General features: G+C 44.0%; 1 protein-coding gene across 1 annotated transcript in view; it reads left to right on the forward strand.

Moving 5' to 3' along the window:
- The window catches only part of LOC139375227 (POC1 centriolar protein B), a 61,098-nt gene extending 50,290 nt beyond the window's left edge, over positions 1-10,808 (forward strand). Inside the window, exons 11-12 of the mRNA XM_071116826.1 lie at positions 9,409-9,651; positions 9,888-10,808. Of these exons, the coding sequence (XP_070972927.1) occupies positions 9,409-9,651; positions 9,888-10,061 (417 nt within the window). The 3' untranslated portion in view covers positions 10,062-10,808. The remainder of the gene's footprint in view (positions 1-9,408; positions 9,652-9,887) is intronic.
- The last annotated feature ends 8,574 nt before the right edge of the window (positions 10,809-19,382 follow it).

Genomic DNA, 19,382 nt, shown 5'->3' on the forward strand with positions numbered 1-19,382 from the left:
GTAGCTGAAAACATGGTAAAGTTAGTGTGTATCCTGATGGTAGCTGAAAACATGGTAAAGTTAGTGTGTATCCTGATGGTAGCTGAAAACATGGTAAAGTTAGTGTGTATCCTGATGGTAGCTGAAAACATGGTAAAGTTGGTGTGTATCCTGATGGTAGCTGAAAACATGGTAAAGTTGGTGTGTATTCTGATGGTAGCTGAAAACATGGTAAAGTTGGTGTGTATCCTGATGGTAGCTGAAAACATGGTAAAGTTGGTGTGTATCCTGATGGTAGCTGAAAACATGGTAAAGTTGGTGTGTATCCTGATGGTAGCTGAAAACATGGTAAAGTTAGTGTGTATCCTGATGGTAGCTGAAAACATGGTAAAGTTGGTGTGTATCCTGATGGTAGCTGAAAACATGGTAAAGTTGGTGTGTATCCTGATGGTAGCTGAAAACATGGTAAAGTTAGTGTGTATCCTGATGGTAGCTGAAAACATGGTAAAGTTAGTGTGTATCCTGATGGTAGCTGAAAACATGGTAAAGTTGGTGTGTATCCTGATGGTAGCTGAAAACATGGTAAAGTTGGTGTGTATCCTGATGGTAGCTGAAAACATGGTAAAGTTAGTGTGTATCCTGATGGTAGCTGAAAACATGGTAAAGTTGGTGTGTATCCTGATGGTAGCTGAAAACATGGTAAAGTTGGTGTGTATCCTGATGGTAGCTGAAAACATGGTAAAGTTAGTGTGTATGCGTGAGAAGAAGAGGGATCGGTCTCTGAATGGCCATTGGTTGGTGGTGGGTTAAATACAGAAAAAACTATGCATTAAAAATCCATGAATGTAGAATTATTGTGCAACTTGTATACCGCTACATTGAGGTTTTGTCTTTCATTATCTTTTATCTGCCGTTAGTACGTAGCCAAAGCTTTAAGGCCTAACTGTAGCATGTCAAATACACGCCAATTGACAAATGCTTTTGGGAACTTTACGTCGATCCATTGAGGCAGAAAGGAAAATGTAGGAGTTTAATTCAATAAGAGAAAAGCTGTGAAATAGAGAGTTCAAAATGAATAGAAGGGCCAGAACATTAGTCTAATGTTTGGTGAAGTGGTAAAAGATGATGATAGCAGTGTTATGTGTGATGATTTGTGAGGCGCTATACAAATTCTACAGTCACAAGATGGAGTCTTCAAAATGACACCAAGTGAACTGTACTGTTCAGATAGGCTACTATTCCACTTAACCCATCTGAAATCTGGACACCGACTGTAGGTCTATAGCCTCTCACATATTATAATAACTCCTGAAGAATTAAGCATTTCTTGCAGTAAAAATATAAACCTAATGTAAATTTTGACTCCGGAACAGGAGTGGAAAAATATGATTTATTTCTTTAATCTGAGTGTGCGTTTAGGGACCATCTGTAAAGGTGGTATCTTTATCAGCATCATACACGCTGATAGTATTTCAACCACACAAAATATGCATCTAAGCCGAAGAAATCACGTTGGGTCGTTTCAATAGCTTTTAATTTCCTTTAAAACCGGTCAAACTGATGTCACTTGGACATTTTACGTGGACATTTTTTCAAATTGTATTCGTTTTTTTAGCATTTTCTCCCCGGTCCCTAAACGTCTTTGTTGTGCAAGAGAAGCAGAGATAAAAGAGAAAACAAACTTACCGATAATTCTGTCGATTTTATTACATTATTCTAATGTGTAAATGTTTACTTGGTCTTCTAGAGCAACAAGCACTGACCAAAGAGAAGCTGCATGTATCTAATTATAGACAAGATTACATTATAAGCAGAAACAGGCTTACCTAAAAAGGCCTGTCGAAATTGTTCTGCCATCCGTATTTTCTATGTTCGCAGGTTAGGGTCGGGTGCTGACCTCCAGATTTTCACTTTATCACAGAGTCGGGCTGTAGCAACTGCGGGTGAACAAACCGCTGACCCGCGTATCTCACACACACACAGACTGACTGAGGCCAGAGAGCAGACACTTTTAACCTGGCCAGCCAGCTCCCCTCCAGCAGACCTTGGTTCAATAGTTATTTGAAATACTTTAGCTGGAGTTGATTGAGCTTGCCTGTTGCATTGCAACCAATAGAAACATCCTGAAAGTGCTAACCCTGCCCACCTATCACTACAGGTGTGCTAAAACAGTGGTTTTGAAACATATTATTTTTTACACGTGGCCCCCTTTCCAGCATTGGGGAACATCCCGCGTGCCACGTCAATTTCGATGGGCACAAGCACTGTTCATGACACACTGTTTACACCCCTCTTGTTGGTGGAGAGAATTTTGCAGGTTTAAACTTATTTCCAGCAGTTCTACATATTTCGTCATGGGTGCAAAGAAAATGTTGCAGTTTTAAAGCACATTTCTTGGAAGTCTATACATTTTGCCCTGTCTAATGTGTATTCATGTGATATTTGAGTGACAAAAAAAAGTTTAAAAGTTAGCTGACATGGGCTAGTTGATTTAGACATTTCTGACACGTTATAAATATAAATTGCTAACATGACAAGAGGAACTAATGATGCACTACCCGGTTTTGAAATTACACCCTGTTATAGCTGGACTTGGCACCGTCCTCTGTCCCCCCCCAAAGTTTGAGAACTACTAGGCTAAAACAAACGCTCAAGTATTTGAAAGACCCAAAATAGTATTTGAACCCAGGTACTCATTGCTACGAACTCCCACAAACGCTTCGATCTCCGACACTCATAAAGGAAGATGGTCAAAATGACTGCAGTGTGTGAGACAGAACCTGGGCGGGGTCAGGGGAGATAATGCCTCCTTTGATTTCCATAAGGATTTCAAATCCAAATAAGTGTGGTGTTCGCGTACACAGTTTAGGAGATGTTATAGTGGGTTCATTGAAATGCTTTTTACTAGCTCTTAACAGTGCAGTAAATTGTCAAACAAATGCACAAATAATAAATCATCAAAAACTAGAAACAAGAAATCAAGAATGTCAGAACGAATCCAATTAACAACCCATTTCCTTGTTCTCTGAGGCTGACTAATGGTGTTACCATGGCATCCTGTGACGAGGAAATGTTCCCTTCCCCATCAGCAGGCGGACAGAGAGTAGCGGCCCTCTGCTCTACTTGCCTATGTGTTTATTCATTCAAGGGTTGTTCTTTTATTTTTTACTATTTTCTACCTTGTACCGTAATAGTGAAGACATCAACTATGAAATAATACATGGAGTCATGTAGTAACCAAAAAAGTGTTAAACAAATCTAAATATATTTGAGATTCTTAAAAGAAGCCACCCTTTGCCTTGACAGCTTTGCACACTCTTGGCATTCTCTCAACCAGCTTCATGAGGTAGTCACCTGGAATGCATTTCAAGTAACAGGTGTTCCTTGTTAAAAGTTAATTTGTGGAATTTCTTTCCTCGATGCGTTTGAACCAATCAGTTGTGTTGTGACAAGGTAGGGGTGGTATACAGAAGATAGCCCTGTTTGGTAAAAGACCAAGTCCATATTATGGAAAAAACAGCTCAAGTAAGCAAGGAGAAATGACAGTCCATTTACTTTCAGACAAGAAGGTCAGTCAATCCAGGAAAAAGTTGAACTTTTGAAAGTTTCTTCTAGTGCAGTCGCGAAAACCATCACGCGCTTTGATTAAACTAGCTCGCATGAGGACTACCACAGGAAAGGAAGACTCTGCTGCAGAGGATAAGTTCATTAGAGTTACCAGCCTCATAAATGTCAGCCCAAATAAATGCTTCAGAGTTCAAGTAACAGACACATCTCAACATCAACTGTTCAGAGGAGACTGTGTGAATCAGGCCTTCATGGTCAAATTTTTGCAAAGAAACCACTACTAAAGGACACCAATAAGAAGAAGAGACTTACTTGGGCCAAGAAACACGAGCAATGGACATTAGACCAGTGGAAATCTGTCCTTTGGTCTGAGTCCAAATTTTGTTTCCGACCTCCGTATCTTTGTGAGACGCAGAGTAGGTGAACAGATGATCTCCGCATATGTGGTTCCCACTGTGACGCATGCAGGAGGTGTGGTTGTGCCTTGCTGGAGACACTGTCTGTGATTTAGAGTTCAAGGCACACTTAACCAGCATGGCTACTACAGCATTCTGCAGCAATACGCCATCCCATCTGGTTTGCGCTTAGTCCCACTATCATTTGTTTTTCAACAGGACAACAACCCAACTGACCTCCAGGCTGTGTAGGGCTATTTGACCAAGAAGGAGAGGGATGGAGTGCTGCATCAGATGACCTGGCCTTCACAATCACCCGACCTCAACCCAATTTAGGTGGTTTGGGATGAGTTGGACCACAGAGTGAAGGAAAAACAGCCAACAAGTGCTCAGCATATGTGGAAACATAATCAAGACTGTTGGGAAAGCATTCCAGGTGAAGCTGGTTGAGAGAATGCTAAGAGTGTGCAAAACTGTCAAAGGGTGGCTACTTTGAATAATCTCACATTTAAATATATTTTGACATTAACACTTTTTGATTACTACTTGATTCCATATGTTATTTCATAGTTTTGATGTCTTCAATATTATTTTACAATGTAGAAAATAGTAAAAATTAGGAAAACCCTGGAATGAGTAGGTGTGTCCAAACTTTTGACCAGTTGTGTATGTGTGTTTATTTTCCTTTAATCTATCTAACACTTTAGTCAACAACTCAATCAAACTAGTTTGGTAACATGGCATGTTAGCTGTCTAAATCCACAAGAGAAAGTAAGAAATCAACTTACCCCCCCCTAACAACAACACTATAATTATATATTTGCTGTGCTATATATCCCACAGCAACAACAGACACAGCCTATAACAATTATTCTGATTGTTTCTTCTCTCTCAGACCACTCTGCTGGAGTAGCTCATAAATATAGAATGAGTACCAAATGGCAACCTATTCCCTTTATAGTGCATTTGTTTAGGCCAGGGCCCATAGGGTATTCATCAACAGTAGTGCAGTGCATAGGGAATAGTCTGTAATTTTAGACGTACTCATTTCTAATCGTCTGGGTGAGATGGAGAGGCTGGCTAGTGGCTGGCGAGGACAGGGAGCTAAATGAATTGGTCATTGGCATTAATTGGGTACACTGCTGGCGCTGGCTGTCCACCTGAGTCCACTTCAAAATCAGGGACAGAGTGTTCACTGTAGACAGAGTGGCATGACCTTATATGGGCTGAAGATGCTGCTAATGGAAACATCACAAGCCTTTAAAAAAAATGTTGTAAACAATTATCATATGTATCTAATATTGCTATACGTTATCCATTTCTGAGAATAGACTGTCAATGACACTTGCTTAGGGAGCTGATATTAAAACAGTACTCTTACTCTTTACCCGCGGGTATGTTACAGAATATTATGCCAGCCCTTCTGTAATAGTAACAGATAACGGCCTTCAGTTGCCAACCTCAGGATTGAAGTTTTCATAATATTACATACTAACACTGTGGTATCAGACCAAGTGTTACAATGGTATCAGACAGACTGTGCTCCAGCTCTGTTATCAATCTGGGAATGGTTCTGTAGTTTGATTAATGTTTCTGTTCGCCCACTCTTCTCCCACCGACCAACCGAACAGACAGCCGAGCTGGCAGAATGCCACCGATGGCCTTGCTTGCTGTGGCAATGAGCCGTGTCTCGCCATTCCACATGACATGGCAAACGAGCACAGTGTGTGTGTTTAGTGATTGACACATGGTATGCTGCCTCTTAATGTCTGATTGCTCTCCAACTTCCTGCAAGAGAAGGGAAAGACGCAAGAGGAAGCGAAAAGAGAGATGGATGGAGTCAGGTCTGGGTCTGCTGAGCATTAATGAACACAACAGATGTTGCCCAGATGCGGCCCAGGGGGGGTCAGAGACAGAGAGAAATCGAGAGAGGGGGAAAAGGGAGGGAAAAGCAAGATGGAAAGGAGTCCAGTTGGAGTCCCTCTTCACACACTGACAGCTTTGTTCACCTCCAGTCAGGACCAAGCCCTTCTTCCTCTCCCTTCCACCCTCTTCTCCCCCCCAAGACTCTTTGATGTAAGTGCACAGGAAACAAGGCAGGAATCGATTCCTCCATGCATTAAGCCCCCACTCACCACCTCCTTCCTCTCCTCTTGTCTCATTCCTTCTCTTTATCTCTATCTCCTCGCCCCTGTACCTCCCTTACCCTGCCCAGGAAGCTCGCTAGCACGTTGTTTTTGTCTGTGTCCATGTGTATGTGTATTGTATGGGGCCGTTGGAGCACAGGGACACATCTTGTCTGTATCTTTGTCTGTGTGCTAGCAGTGATCTGAAGTCTGTGTGTTGGAGCAACATTGTAGATCGTGTTGATCCTTGTCTGTCTGCGTGGTCTTGGGTTGTGTTTCCAAAGCAGGAACACGTGAGCCTGCTTTGAATAATGAAATTCCTTTTGAATAAAATGTATGAAATTCAATGATTTACTGTCTCTAAGGACGGTCTGCAGCTAGTTTCTATTGTTCATCTTGCTTCAGGAGGTATGGATTTGGTCTCAGAATATGTAGGAAAGTTCTCCAACTCGTTGACCCTGTCTTTTAACTGTGTACCTGTTTTATTAGGAGCAAGCCAATACAATGAGTCCTACTCCCCAAGTCTCTCGGGTCATAACCGCTCAAGTTAACAAGTAAAATGTAATTTGTCACATGCTGTAGACTAACAACAAAATGCTTAATAACAGGCCCTTACCTACAATGCAGATAAAATTATAGAAAAATAATAACACAAGGAATAAATACTCAATGAGTATCTATAACTTGGCTATATACACAGGTACCAGTACTGAGTTGATTTGTAGGAGATAATTGAGGATGTGCTCAGCCCTCCCTTTCCTGTAGTCCACAATCAACTCTGTCGTCTTGTTGAGGGAGAGGTTATTGTCCTGGCACCACACTGCCAGGTCACTGACCTCTAACCCTATAGGCTGTCTCATCGTCGTCGGTGATCAGGCCTACCACCGTCGTGTCGTCATCAACCTTAATAATGGTGTTGGAGTCGTGCGTAGCCACGCATTCGTGGGTGAACAGGGAGTACTGGAAGGGACTAAGCACGCACCCCCGAGAGGCCCCTGTGTTGAAGGTCAGCGTGGCGGATATGTTGTTGCTAACCTTTACCACCTGAGGGCGGCCCATTAGGAAGTCCAGGATCCAGTTGCAGAGGGAGGTGTTCAGTCTCAGGGTCCTTAGCTTAGTGATGAGCTTGGAGGACACTATTGTATTGAACGCTGAGCTGTAGTCAATGAACAGCATTCTCACGTAGGTGTTCCTCTTGTCCAGGTGGGAGAGAGCAGTGTGGAGTGTGTCTGTGGATCTGTTGCGGTGATTTGGAGTGAGTCCAGGTTTCTGAGATGATGGTGTTATGTGAGCCATGACCAGCCTTTTAAAGCATTTCATGGCTACGGATGTGAGTGCTACGTGAGGGGGATTGTCTTTTAGAGATGTTACCTTGGCCTTCTTGGGCAGAGTCTCTCTCTTCTCATAGTCTCCGTTCCTCTACTGTAAAAACATTATTGGCCAGAGGGAGGGATGTAGAGTGGGAGGGGAGAGTGAGGGGGAGAGACTGGCTAGGCTTTACAGCTTATAGGATTCATGAACTAACACATTTGCCATGTTTTGTCATTAGCATTACAGTTGTAACCACTTCCTCTATGTCAGGGCTTCCCAACTGGCAGCAGTCAGGGCTTCCCAACTGGCAGCAGTCAGGGCTTCCCAACTGGCAGCAGTCAGGGCTTCCCAACTGGCAGCAGTCAGGGCTTCCCAACTGGCAGCGGTCAGGGCTTCCCAACTGGCAGCGGTCAGGGCTTCCCAACTGGCAGCGGTCAGGGCTTCCCAACTGGCAGCGGTCGGGGCTTCCCAACTGACAGCGGTCGGGGCTTCCCAACTGGCAGCGGTCGGGGCTTCCCAACTGGCAGCGGTCGGGGCTTCCCAACTGGCAGCGGTCGGGGCTTCCCAACTGGCAGCGGTCGGGGCTTCCCAACTGACAGCGGTCGGGGCTTCCCAACTGACAGCGGTCGGGGCTTCCCAACTGACAGCGGTCGGGGCTTCCCATCCGGCAGCGGTCGGGGCTTCCCATCCGGCAGCGGTCGGGGCTTCCCATCCGGCAGCGGTCGGGGCTTCCCATCCGGCAGCGGTCGGGGCTTCCCATCCGGCAGCGGTCGGGGCTTCCCATCCGGCAGCGGTCGGGGCTTCCCAACCGGCAGCCCATGGGGGATTTTATTTGGCCCCCCAAGTTTTCTGAGCAAAAGGTTACATTGTAATTGTTTATTGTTTTATTGTTGGATATAAGACTGTAAAAACACCAGAAAATCAGTTGTTATTTTTATTTTGGAAATCTGTTCCAATGTATACCCCCGCATAATAGAGAGCGAGACCCTGAGTCTACAAAATATTAGGAACATGTTCCTAATATTGACTTGTACCTGTGCTTCCCACAGTTTTGTCAAGTTGGCTGGATGTCCTTTGGGTGGTGGACCCTTCTTGATGCACACAGGAAACTATTGAGTGTGAAAAACCCAGCAGTATGGCACTTCTTGACACACTCAAACTGGGCGCCCGGCACCTACAACCATACCCGGTTCAAAGGCACGTCAATATTTTGTATTGCTCGTTCACCCCTTTCATCTACACTGATTGAAGTGGATTTAACAAGTGACCTTTTAATAAGGGATCATAGCTTTCACCTGGTCAATCTGTCATGTAAAGAGCAGGTGTTCCTAATGTTTTGTACAGTCAATGTAAATGATCGTATACAAATGTAAACAAGGTTTGAAATGGTTATATTTTATTCAAATATTATGTCTGTTTGGGCTTCTTGCATTAGATTTGCTGTCTACAAATGATTAGTAATTATGGTGCGGCAGGGTAGCCTAGTGGTTAGAGCGTTGGACTAGAAACCGAAAGGTTGCAAGTTCAAACCCCCGAGCTGACATGGTACAATCTGCCGTTCTGCCCCTGAACAGGCAGTTAACCCACTGTTCCTAGGCAGTCATTGAAAATAAGAATTTGTTCTTAACTGACTTGCCAAGTTAAATAAAGGTTAAAAAAAACATTAAAAAAAAAAAAATTCTGGCCCCCTGACCCTCCGCTCATGAAAAAATCTACTTGCGGCCGAATCTAGTTGATGATCTCTGGTCTACGTATTGTCAATGGGTTGTTGATGAAGCCGGCTAGATTAAGTTGTCTCATAAAACCAGTCTCTACCTGGTTAATAGCCCTCTCACATGACGTCTACGGAACCACAGATCTGTTGTGAGATCCTGTTCAGGTCAGAAGTCCCCGCACCAAGAAAACCATTGCGTCATAAATTGCAATGCTTTCCCTCAAATTCAGTTGTGAGGTCCTTAAAGTTAATGTTAACTTCAAAATCAATCAAACCTGGTCAGCTGTTGCATTCACCCTCCCCTCTTTCTTTCAAGGCTGTCAACGGCCATGCAAACAATTTGCCAGCACGACGGATTGCCAGTACCAGCCTCAACCCCAATGAAGACTGCCACAGTAGTGGACAGGGTTCAACATCTGGGTCCCAGTCCAGGCAGATGGGAGGCAGGAGGGAGGAGGAACAGGGGATGAGGTACCCTCTGGAGATGCGCTCAGACCTCCCCATGAACTTCAGCAGCACCCTGGAACGCATCGTCCAGCAGCTTGACGTCCTCACTCAGGTCAGTCCCTTAACTCTTAATCCAAATCTGGCAGCCCTGGCTAAACCACTTCATTTCAACCCAATCTGGCAACCGTAAAATACTTCTCCTTCCAGCCCAATCTGGCAACTCAATTGTAATGTTTATGAAAGAACAGCAGATGATACAGAGTTAGATGTTGAAATGAGTGATGTGTTGACATAGTCGTGAAAGACTTTTAGTCTAAAACTGGTGTGTGATCCTCTCCTACCCCATAGACTGTCTCTGTGTTGGAAGAACGTCTCACCCTGACGGAGGACAAACTGAAGGAGTGTTTATTCAACCAGAGTCAGATCCTGCTGCAGGTGCGAGGGGAGGAGATGGACCGAAGGAGAGAGAGGGTGGAGGAAGAGAGGGAAGGTGAGAGCGGATCCCCTGTCGCCTCAGCCTAAGGTCACCCACCTCCCTCTCCACAGACACACACTCCTCCCTATGACTTGGTCCTGTGTGTGTTTGGTGTGTGTGTGTGTGTGTTTGGGGAGGGACAGGGAATGTGGGGATCCTTAACCTCCACCTTGGCGGTCTTTCTCAGGGGTCATCGTCTTAATCAAATCCTCCCTCTATCTCGCCACTCTTTTAAAGATTATTCAATCCTACAGCACAGTGTGTCTGGGACACTTAAACCAAAGCTTTTTGGCTAGGGACTGGGGTGAGTTTTTGTACGTATACCAGTGTGTGCATATGTTCATCGGTGTGTGTGCGCGTGAGTTTGGAAGATCTTTGTGAGGCCCCTCCGTAATGAAAGGTTGATGAAGGGGAGCGGAGGACAAGACAGCACAGCTGCAGCTATGAAAACAGCCGGTCTGTCTGTCTGTGGACAGTGAAGGGAGCAGAGCGTGCTGGGCCAGGCAGGGGCTCCCTTCACTGTCCAATTCCTCTGGTCTCCTTCTCCTGGACAGGCCACCATAAACATGCCTTCCTTACACCTCTCTCCCTCTCGTGTGTGTGTGTGTGTGTGTGTGGCTATGGGTTCTTGTACTAGCATTTATTAGTAGAATCTATGCATTATGTCATGTGCTGATGAAGCGCCTGTGTGTGTGTGTGTATGACCATATACCCCCACTGTTGTATAGTGTACGGCATATTTTCTCATGCGTTCCCTTTCATACTATGAACTAAATAAATGAACATATTGCACAGGCATGTCTCCATGTGTCATTTTTACATCAGCAGTTGCTCTATAAAAGCCCACAAGTATCCAAAACTCACTCTGTTTCATGGTCCATCGACCCAGATCATGGGCTTTTCCACACAAAGTGCTTTACAGTAACCTTGCCTAGACCTCAAATGGCAAGCAGTAGCAGCAGAATCTACAAGTATACAGTCCGTGTCAGTTCCTCTGTGAAGCCAGTGGTCTTGTTGACTTTTCCAGCGACAGTCAAAGATGTGGATAGCACTGGAGTGGCCCCTCTTTATAAATACATATACAATAAATGTGTGTTCATCTCCATATCTATCTACAGTGCATTCGGAAAGTATTCAGACCCCTTCACTTTTTCCACATTTTGTTACATTAGACATATTTTAAAACTGATTGTTTTTTTCACTCATTAATTTACACACACTACCTCATAATGACAAAGCAAAAACAGGTTTAGACATTTTTGCAAATGTATTAAAAATTAAAACTGAAATAACATTTACATAAGTATTCAGACTGTTTACTCAGTACTTTGTTGTAGCACCTCTGGCAGCGATTACAGCCTCGAGTCTTCTTGAGTATGATGCTTCAAGATTGGCACACCTGTATTTGGGGAGTTTCTCCAATTCTTCTCTGCAGATCCTCTCAAGCTCTATCAGGTTGGATGGGGAGCGTCGCTGCACAGCTATTTTCAGGTGTCTCCAGAGATGTTGGATCGGGTTCAAGTCTGAGCTTTGGCTGGGCCACTCAAGGACATTCAGAGACTAGTCCCAAATGCATCTGCATTATCTTGGCTGTGTGCTTAGGGTCATTGTCCTGTTAGAAGGTGAATCTTCGCCCAAGTCTGTGGTCCCGAGCGCTCTGGAGCAGGTTTTCATCAAAGATCTCTCTGTACTTTGCTCTGTTCATCTTTCCCTCGATCCTGACTAGTCTCCCAGTCCCTGCCGCTGAAAAACATTATGCTGTCACCACCATGCTTCACGGTAGGGATAGTATTGGCCAGGTGATGGGCGGTGCTTTTTCCTCCAGACATGACGCTTGGCATTCAGGCAAAAGAGTTCAATCTTGGTTTCATCAGACCAGAAAATCTTGCTTCTCATGGTCTGAGAGTCCTTCAAGTGCCTTTTGGTAAACTCCAAGCTGGCAGTCATGTGCCTTTTCACTGAGGCGTGGCTTTCATCTGGCCTCTCTACTATAAAGGCCTGATTGGTAGAGTGCTGCACCGATTATTGTCCTTCTGGAAGGTTCTCCCATCTCCACAAGGAACTAGAGCTCTGTCAGAGTGACCATCGGATTCTTGGTCACCTCCCTGACCAATGCCCTTCTCCCCCGATTTCTCAGTTTTGCCGGGCAGCCAGCTCTAGGAAGAGTCTTGGTGGTTCCAAATTTCCATTTAAGAATGTCTCGGGGCCTTCGATGCTGCAGATAATTTTTTTGGTACCCTTCCCCAGATCTGTGCCTCGACGCAATCCTGTCTCGAAGCTCTACGGACAATTCCTTCGACCTCATGGCTTGGTTTTTGCTCTGACATGCACTGTCAACTGTGGGACCTTATATAGACAGGTGTGTGCCTTTCCAAATCATGTCCAATCAATTGAATTTACCACATGTGGACTCCAAGTTGTAGAAACATCTCAAGGATGATCAATGGAAACAGGATGCACCTGAGCTCAATTTCGATTCTCATAGCAAAGGGTCTTTCAGATATTTCTGTATGTGTGTGTGTGTGTATGTGTGTATATATATATATATATATATATTACTGCTCAAAAAAATAAAGGGAACACTTAAACAACACAATGTAACTCCAAGTCAATCACACTTCTGTGAAATCAAACTGTCCACTTAGGAAGCAACACTGATTGACAATAAATTTCACATGCTGTTGTGCAAATGGAGTAGACAACAGGTGGAAATTATAGGCAATTAGCAAGACACCCCCAATAAAGAAGTGGTTCTGCAGACCACAGACCACTTCTCAGTTCCTATGCTTCCTGGCTGATGTTTTGGTCACTTTTGAATGCTGGCGGTGCTTTCACTCTAGCATGAGACGGAGTCTACAACCCACACAAGTGGCTCAGGTAGTGCAGCTCATCCAGGAAGGCACATCAATGCGAGCTGTGGCAAGAAGGTTTGCTGTGTCTGTCAGCGTAGTGTCCTTAGCATGGAGGCGCTACCAGGAGACAGGCCAGTACATGAGGAGACGTGGAGGAGGCAGTAGAAGGACAACAACCCAGCAGCAGGACCACGACCACTACCTCTGCCTTTGTGCAAGGAGGAGCAGGAGGAGCACTGCCAGCAAAATGACCTCCAGCAGGCCACAAATGTGTCTGCTCAAACGGTCAGAAACAGACTCCATGAGGGTGGTATGAGGGCCTGACGTCCACAGGTGGGGGTTGTGCTTACAGCCCAACACCGTGCAGGACGTTTGGCATTTGCCAGAGAACACCAAGATTGGCAAATTCGCCACTGGCGCCCTGTGCTCTTCACAGATTAAAGCAGGTTCACACTGAGCACGTGACAGACGTGACAGAGTCTGGAGACGCCGTGGAGAACATTCTGCTGCCTGTAACATCCTTCCAGCATGACCGGTTTGGCGGTGGGTCAGTCATGGTGTGGGGTGGCATTTCTTTGGGGGGTCGCACAGCCCTCCATGTGCTCGCCAGAGGTAGCCTGACTGCCATTAGGTACCGATATGAGATCCTCAGACCCCTTGTAAGACCATGTGCTGGTGCGGTTGGCCCTGGGTTCCTCCTAATGCAAGACAATGCTAGACCTCATGTGGCTGGAGTGTGTCAGCAGTTTCTGCAAGAGGAAGGCATTGATGCTATGGACTGGGCCCGCCCGTTCCCCAGACCTGAATCCAATTGAGCACATATGGGACATCATGTCTCGCTCCATCCACCAATGCCATGTTGCACCACAGACTGTCCAGGAGTTGGCAGATGCTTTAGTCCAGGTCTGGGAGGAGATCCCTCAGGAGAACATCCGCCACCTCATCAGGAGTATGCCCAGGTGTTGTAGGGAGGTCATACAGGCACGTGGAGGCCACACACACTACTGAGCCTCATTGTGACTTGTTGTAAATATTTTTTTCTTTACATAGTTTAATGTGCTGACAACAAAATCACACACAAATTATCAATGGAAAACAAATTGATCAACTCATGGAGGTCTAGATTTGGAGTGACACTCAATTAAAAGTGGAAAACCACACTACAGGCTGATCCAACTTTGATGTAATGTCTTTAATAAGAATATTTCATTCATTCAGATCTAGGATGTGTTATTTTAGTGTTCCCTTTATTTTTTTGAGCAGTGTATATATACAGTGCCTTGCGAAAGTATTCGGCCCCCTTGAACTTTGCGACCTTTTGCCACATTTCAGGCTTCAAACATAAAGATATAAAACTGTATTTTTTTGTGAAGAATCAACAACAAGTGGGACACAATCATGAAGTGGAACGACATTTATTGGATATTTCAAACTTTTTTAACAAATCAAAAACTGAAAAATTGGGCGTGCAAAATTATTCAGCCCCCTTTACTTTCAGTGCAGCAAACTCTCTCCAGAAGTTCAGTGAGGATCTCTGAAGGATCCAATGTTGACCTAAATGACTAATGATGATAAATACAATCCACCTGTGTGTAATCAAGTCTCCGTATAAATGCACCTGCACTGTGATAGTCTCAGAGGTCCGTTAAAAGCGCAGAGAGCATCATGAAGAACAAGGAACACACCAGGCAGGTCCGAGATACTGTTGTGAAGAAGTTTAAAGCCGGATTTGGATACAAAAATATTTCCCAAGCTTTAAACATCCCAAGGAGCACTGTGCAAGCGATAATATTGAAATGGAAGGAGTATCAGACCACTGCAAATCTACCAAGACCTGGCCGTCCCTCTAAACTTTCAGCTCATACAAGGAGAAGACTGATCAGAGATGCAGCCAAGAGGCCCATGATCACTCTGGATGAACTGCAGAGATCTACAGCTGAGGTGGGAGACTCTGTCCATAGAACAACAATCAGTCGTATATTGCACAAATCTGGCCTTTATGGAAGAGTGGCAAGAAGACAGCCATTTCTTAAAGATATCCATAAAAAGTGTCGTTTAAAGTTTGCCACAAGCCACCTGGGAGACACACCAAACATGTGGAAGAAGGTGCTCTGGTCAGATGAAACCAAAATTGAACTTTTTGACAACAATGCAAAACGTTATTTTTGGCGTAAAAGCAACACAGCTGAACACACCATCCCCACTGTCAAACATGGTGGTGACAGCATCATGGTTTGGGCCTGCTTTTCTTCAGCAGGGACAGGGAAGATGGTTAAAATTGATGGGAAGATGGATGGAGCCAAATACAGGACCATTCTGGAAGAAAACCTGATGGAGTCTCCAAAAGACCTGAGACTGGGACTGAGATTTGTCTTCCAACAAGACAATGATCCAAAACATAAAGCAAAATCTACAATGGAATGGTCAAAAATAAACATATCCAGGTGTTAGAATGGCCAAGTCAAAGTCCAGACCTGAATCCAATCGAGAATCTGTGGAAAGAACTGAAAACTGCTGTTCACAAATGCTCTCCATCCAACCTCACTGAGCTCGAGCTGTTTTGCAAGGAGGAATGGGAAAAAATGTCAGTCTCTCGATGTGCAAAACTGATAGAGACATACCCCAAGCGACTTACAGCTGTAATCGCAGCAAAAGGTGGCGCTACAAAGTATTAACTTAAGGGGGCTGAATAATTTTGCACGCCCAATTTTTCAGTTTTTGATTTGTTAAAAAAGTTTGAAATATCCAATAAATGTCGTTCCACTTCATGATTGTGTCCCACTTGTTGTTGATTCTTCACAAAAAAATACAGTTTTATATCTTTATGTTTGAAGCCTGAAATGTGGCAAAAGGTCGCAAAGTTCAAGGGGGCCGAATACTTTCGCAAGGCACTGTATATATATAAATATTTAAAAAATTAGCAAAGGTTAACAGCTTTAGTCATTATGGGGTATTGTGTGTAGGTTGATGAGGAAATGTTTTATTTAATCCATTATAGAATAAGGTTGTAATGTAACAAAATGTGGAAAAAGTAAAAAGGTCTGAATACTTTCTGAATGCACTGTACATGTATGTTTTTAGTCAGTTCCTCTGTGTTGTTGGCGTGGTCTTGTTGACGTTTCCAGTGTGACCGAGATGTGGTTCACACTGAGGCGGTCCCTCGCCGGCGGGTGGAGGCTGTAAAAAGCCACACAAAGGGGTGCTCTGCGCTGGCTCCTGTTTGGTCTCTGTACCACATCCTTCCTCGTTTCTCTGGTTCCCCCTCCCTTTTACATAAAGTGGTGCAGCCCTTAAAGAGAGAGGGCTGGAGACGTGTTTTGGGGAGGATTTGGGGTTTCATGCAAAGTTAAGTCAGGAAGATACTACATGCTCGCGCACTCTCTCACTCTGTCTCTTTCTCACTCTCCCACACTCTCACACTCTGTCACTCACTAACACACACTCTCTCACTATGTCTCTTTCTCACTCTCCCACACTCTCACACTCTGTCACTCACTAACACACACTCTCTCACTCTGTCTCTTTCTCACTCTCCCACACTCTCACACTCTGTCACTCACTCACACACACTCACTCACTCACACTCAGGTCCTTTGTCCCACTTCCACCTCAGCATGTGCACCGATTGGCTTCATTTCAGTTGGAGAACTTCATGGAGAATTTCTACCAATCCTTACTTCCCCTCAACATTATACTGTAGCAAAAAACACACTCCCACCCGTGTGTGTGTGTGTGTATGTGTTTGTGTGTGTGTGTGTGTGTGTGTTATTAGCAGTGCAAACCCATAACTTCCCTTTAATGACTTCCTGTAGGCAGGGCTTCCTGTTGTTGTTGGTGGGGGTTCTCTTTGACACAGATGTTCTTGTTGACTATTAGAATGCATGTTACAAGGCTGTGTGTGTGTGTAAGCAAAAAAGTAACAGCGGCATGCAGGTACATGTCCCCACGACGTCAAAGGCCATTTTAAGGTTTAGAGTTAGGGAAAATAATGTTTTGAATGGAAAACAAGGATAGAAAAATGTGTGTGTGGCGCAAGTCAGGCAGAAATGATCACTTGGGGGCACACATGGTAAAGACATTCCCTCTCAGACACACAGAGACAGGAGAGGAGAATGGTTATCATTACCACTTCCTCCTTTAACTCCTGGTTGGCGGGTGCTAAAAGCAGAGGGATTATCTTTTAGGAAATTCCCTGTAACCTCCTTCAGGGGATGAACAGATAAACACGGACCGGGACAAAGGAGGGAGTGGAACGAGGTATAGAAGAGGAGAGGAGGGGCGCCACACTGATCAGATTACAAGGAAAGGCCTCTGCCCTATACTCAGTAGGATCAGTTCATATCCCCAGGTACTCGTACTACACACACACACACACACACAGTGACACCTGTTCAAATAGACAGATTGGATAGGTTAACCGCGGCACACCTGCATACTGTTAGCTTACTGTTTGTTCCAGTTGGTTTTACATTCTGTTTATTTGTTTTTGCTCTGCCTTCTGCACAGACACATACAGTATAGTGGTCAGAGGGTGAATCCCAAATATGGACAGCTCTTCATCTTCTACTGCAGAAGATGTGAAGCTACTACACTCTTAGACAAAAAAGGTTACAAAATAGTTCTTCGGCTGGTATTGGTTCCAGCTAGAACCGTTTTTGGTTTCCTGGTGGAACTCTTTTGGGTTACTTGTAGAATAGTTAAATAAAGGTTAAATAACATTTTTTAAAACATGTAGAACCCTCTGGGGAAAGGGTTCTACATGGAACCAAAAGGATTCTACCTGGAACCAAAAAGGTTTCTCCTGTTGGGACAGCAGAAGAACCCTTTTAGGTTCTAAACCTTTTTTCTCTCAGTTTAGATAAGTAAGCAAAATAATACTTCATAATCCACTATCTCAGTTGTTCAGGGAGGGGAGGAAGGAAGGTTGTTGAGTGCAAAGTGTGTTGACCGCAGCCCAACGTAACTCGCAGATATTCACAACTACATACGAAAGTGTTGCTTGAAATAGTTTAACTGAATATATATTCTCAGTAACTTAGATTCAATTTGAGCTTTCTGTGAATGAGTGTGTGGCCATTTTTAATGATCAAAGTTTGCAGGCTATTCTTATTGATACAACCCTTTTAGTACAGAGACCTGGGATAGGCTCAGGGAGACAGTGACTGCCTGGTGTAGACAGGATCCACAAAGTGTCGTGACACCTCTGCTCTACAGACAAGGCCAGGGCTCAGGCCCTCATGGTCTGTTTTTCCAGGGCTTTGTGTGTTGAAAGCTCATCTCCGGTGCAAGGAGGGAGGGAAGGGGGGATAAGAGAGAGAGAGTGGGGGAAAAAGCTTACTTCCGTAGAGAGGTTCAAAGGGACCTCCGCTCTTGCATGATCTGTTTGTCATTTGATCCCTGAGTTGTTTTTCTTGTTCCTTTTTTTCTATTTGAGGGTATATAGAGAGACGAAAGAGAGATGAACATGAAGCCATAGCTAGCTCCTTTTACAATCTAGCCTAGTTCCTCTTGATCAGGTTGCATGAACCAATCCAAGGGTCTATATTCAAGCTTCTCTCAAGTTCTGTGTGACTAAACTTTACATTACATACATGTAGGCCATTGACACATTGGTAGATTCCTGAATAGCTACTGTAATTGCCCTGAAATAGGCATATAAGCATTTTTAGCTATGCAGTGTTTATCACATATTACCTACATTTAGTCAGTGTTTTCTTAGAAACCCGAATTAAGGTAAATACTACTTGAATGCCTGTCGTTTATTACATACCGATCTGCTATCTTCATTTGCTCACTCAGTTGTTGCAGATAATTTTCCTGCACAGTAAGAAATACAAATTGTAATGTATTCCATTTTTTAAAAAGCTTCTAAAGTTTAATTTCAACTTTAAAATGTCTGACATGATTTGCCCTGATGAAAAATATATCAACGCACATTAATTATAATAGATTTTAAAGTTGCTGCAGGATTATTTTCATACTGTGAGAAGCAGGGTCAAATGTGACCGACCGGCTCGATTCGGTCTCATGTAGCAAACTTTGAAATTGTGTTTTTTTACATTGAATAAATGTAGAAAAAATGTATGTCATACACTACAGTTGAGAAACAATGGGAAAGTTATTCTGCTTTGAAAATGTATCCTGTAACCTCACTTTGGAGAAAATTGCCCTTGAATGTTTTGGTACCCGTCTGGGAGAGCTCTTCTTTGTCTACACCCATTCAGCATTGTTCACATTGACCTAACAGCAGTCAAGCACCAAAGCCAACTAGCTAACGTTGGCTAGCTTGCTAGTTACTTCCAGACACAAATCAGAGAATATCTCACTGACCATTTTACTCGCCCTAGCAGAGCGGGTTGGGCTGTTTTTATGTCATCCAGAGCGTTGGTGACTGCAACTCTGCTTCTGGCAACAATTTAGTTACGCTTTTAATTTTTATATATATATATATATATATATATATGTTTTTTTTTTTTTACTGTCACGGCAATCTCAACCACACTGCACACTGCCCTA

This window comes from Oncorhynchus clarkii, chromosome 2 (genome assembly GCF_045791955.1).
Source record: "Oncorhynchus clarkii lewisi isolate Uvic-CL-2024 chromosome 2, UVic_Ocla_1.0, whole genome shotgun sequence".
Taxonomy (NCBI): domain Eukaryota; kingdom Metazoa; phylum Chordata; class Actinopteri; order Salmoniformes; family Salmonidae; genus Oncorhynchus; species Oncorhynchus clarkii.